The sequence below is a fragment of the Haplochromis burtoni genome, unplaced genomic scaffold, assembly GCF_018398535.1.
Source record: "Haplochromis burtoni strain Fernald_Lab_line unplaced genomic scaffold, NCSU_Asbu1 Contig_6, whole genome shotgun sequence".
Classification (NCBI taxonomy): domain Eukaryota; kingdom Metazoa; phylum Chordata; class Actinopteri; order Cichliformes; family Cichlidae; genus Haplochromis; species Haplochromis burtoni.
In genome coordinates, this window is record NW_024582367.1 from 151 (window position 1) to 2,572 (window position 2,422).

Below are 2,422 nucleotides of genomic sequence, written 5' to 3' on the forward strand. Positions count from 1 at the left end.
CCAGGTGCTGGAGTCTGCTTTGACCCATGGTCCTTCTCAGCCAGGTATGGAGCTGACTCAAGACACTAAAAGACCTTTCACAGCTACAGCTGCTAACTGGGTTTGTTAGGGCAACCTGAATAACAGTTTTCAGTGTGGGGAAGATCCGATTATCCAGAAGATGAACTCCGCTGCGTCTCAGCCACTATCGCTCTGGCAGCAACAGCGCTAGAACCAGAGCAGAGGGGGGAGGGGTTATCTATACTTTTGTTGTTAAAGTGTTCCATCTCAATTAAGTACTGTATGCTTTTTATATTTTTAGCAGTGTGTCACACAAACAGCAAATATTGTCAAAAAAGTAAGATATCTTTGGGGGTGCTTTGATTCTTTTTGGGCTAAAATCACCCCTGCTCACACCTCTGATGAAGTCTCACAAGCGTCAGCTTTGTTTTTACACATAGATATAAAAATATGGATATGTACTGATAAATGATCAGAATTATAATATTTCTGCCCATCTGAGTTAAAGTTGAATCGAATCGGATTGAATTGAATCGGGACCTTGTGAATCGGAATTGAATCAATTACAGAAATCAAAATCAATACCTAGCCCTATTCTGGCTTCCTCGCACAGTCCAGAGATGTACTTATTGATACAACTAGTGATTCTAATTTGGCTGCGGATTTGAGGTGCTGTATGAGTGGTTTAAATGTGACTGATTATGCTGCCTTAATGACAGTAAACAGTGGATGTCTTTAAAAAAACATTTAATCAAATGAAAAAAAACAAGAGCCCCAGGTGGTGAATGGATGCTTCCCGACGTTCCTTATACTCGCGATCAGTGAAGAATATGTTATCATAACTTTCTTACCTTAATAATTTAGATCATTTATGCATTTTTCCCCTCTAATGAATCATTACTATTTTACTAAGTCATTTTAGATTCTGCAATAACTTACTTTTGGTATTTTAGAGAAAACTGGTCTCACTTTGCGTTGAGGCTCTTATTTTATTCACCTTTCAAACTTTGTAAACAGGTCTCTTTTTATTCAATTTGAAATTTTTAAAAATGGAAACCTACCTTCTTTTTTTAAATTATTTGATATTGGATAAATATCAGATTATCTGAGTGAGCTACACAACCTTTACCAGGTCACACCCAGAAAGGACACTGCTGTCGGGTAAAATTCAGGGGTAGGAACTTTCTGTTGGGGGATGTGTGTTGCAAGGGGGAACAAAACAAAGTCCGGACTGAGGGGCACGCTGCTGTTTTGGTCATGTGCTAGTCGTAAAGTTTTTATCGTCCTCATGGAAGAATCGTCCCTTGTGCCTTAACTTTTTGTGGTGTCGTGGGGAGTTTGAGTGTCCGCATTTGGAAAAATGCAGGATCATAATTATTATTTCTCAGGAGAAAAGATCAAGGATGTGCTGTCGAACGAAGAGGAAAAACTGGAAGAAACGAAAGTGTTCTTAGGCGTCGCCTTCTCCAGGTGGACCTCGCTGAAGAGGGACAAAAGTTTTCAGAGTGATGCCGAAGTGGCCTGCTTTCTGCTGGACAGGTAATTCAAGTTGTGCCCGAAAGCGACGCGTGAATCGGTGTTACTGTTAGAAAAATTACGAAGTGAGACACAGCGTAACAATTGCGTTTATTTGCATGCGAGGAAGCAGTGTTAACGTCCCTTCGAGGCTCTTTATCTTTCCAATGCTGTGCTGGGAACAGAAACGTGTGAGACGGTTTTACAGGAAACATAGTTAGCTACGTGGTGTACTAGTACAGGGGTACTCAACCAGGATTTCGAGGTCAAGCAACATAGAACTATACGTACACACATTATAACCATTGAAACATGATAACTGTGCACGTTCAAGTGACGGCTGTGAACAGTTTTAGGGGCTCATTTTCTTCCGCTCCTTTAATCAACTCCCCCACTTGTTTGCTCGTTAAGATAATTGAGCTCCAGCTTGTCCTTCCAGAATTTTTTTTTAACCCGGGTTTACATGTGGAGGTGCCCATTCATGAGCTGGGATGACATTTAGCTTTGAGCATGTTCACTGTGGAGAAAATTGCATGGCTTTTTTGTGTGGAGGCATTGCTCTATTTTCAATGGCCACTTTTCTTTTTGCACAAAACATTTGTTCTTTATTTTTTCTCCGTTTTTCACAGCTTTCTCCGGCGCACTCGTCTGTATCGGTCCCTTTCATTTTCTACACGTATCGCTTTCTTCCTGCCGTCTTCTCTAATCTAATCGCTTAAGCCCCTTTTTCTACAACCCAGTAATGGCGGCTTTATTTTTCTTGAACGAGACGCTCGCATTACTCATCTAGTGGGTAGGGTTACTGACCAGCCAATCGGTGGCATGCAGTCGGATGACGTCACATTTCAGTACCTGTTCAGATCGCTTGGAACGCTGTCACTACCCGATCCGTACCGGAAACCCGATC

General features: G+C 41.6%; 1 protein-coding gene across 1 annotated transcript in view; it reads left to right on the forward strand.

Moving 5' to 3' along the window:
* Positions 1 to 461: 461 nt before the first annotated feature.
* The window catches only part of LOC102311522 (uncharacterized protein DDB_G0271670), a 14,509-nt gene continuing 12,548 nt past the window's right edge, over positions 462 to 2,422 (forward strand). Inside the window, exon 1 of the mRNA XM_042222891.1 lies at positions 462 to 1,539. Within this exon, the coding sequence (XP_042078825.1) occupies positions 1,361 to 1,539 (179 nt within the window). The 5' untranslated portion in view covers positions 462 to 1,360. The remainder of the gene's footprint in view (positions 1,540 to 2,422) is intronic.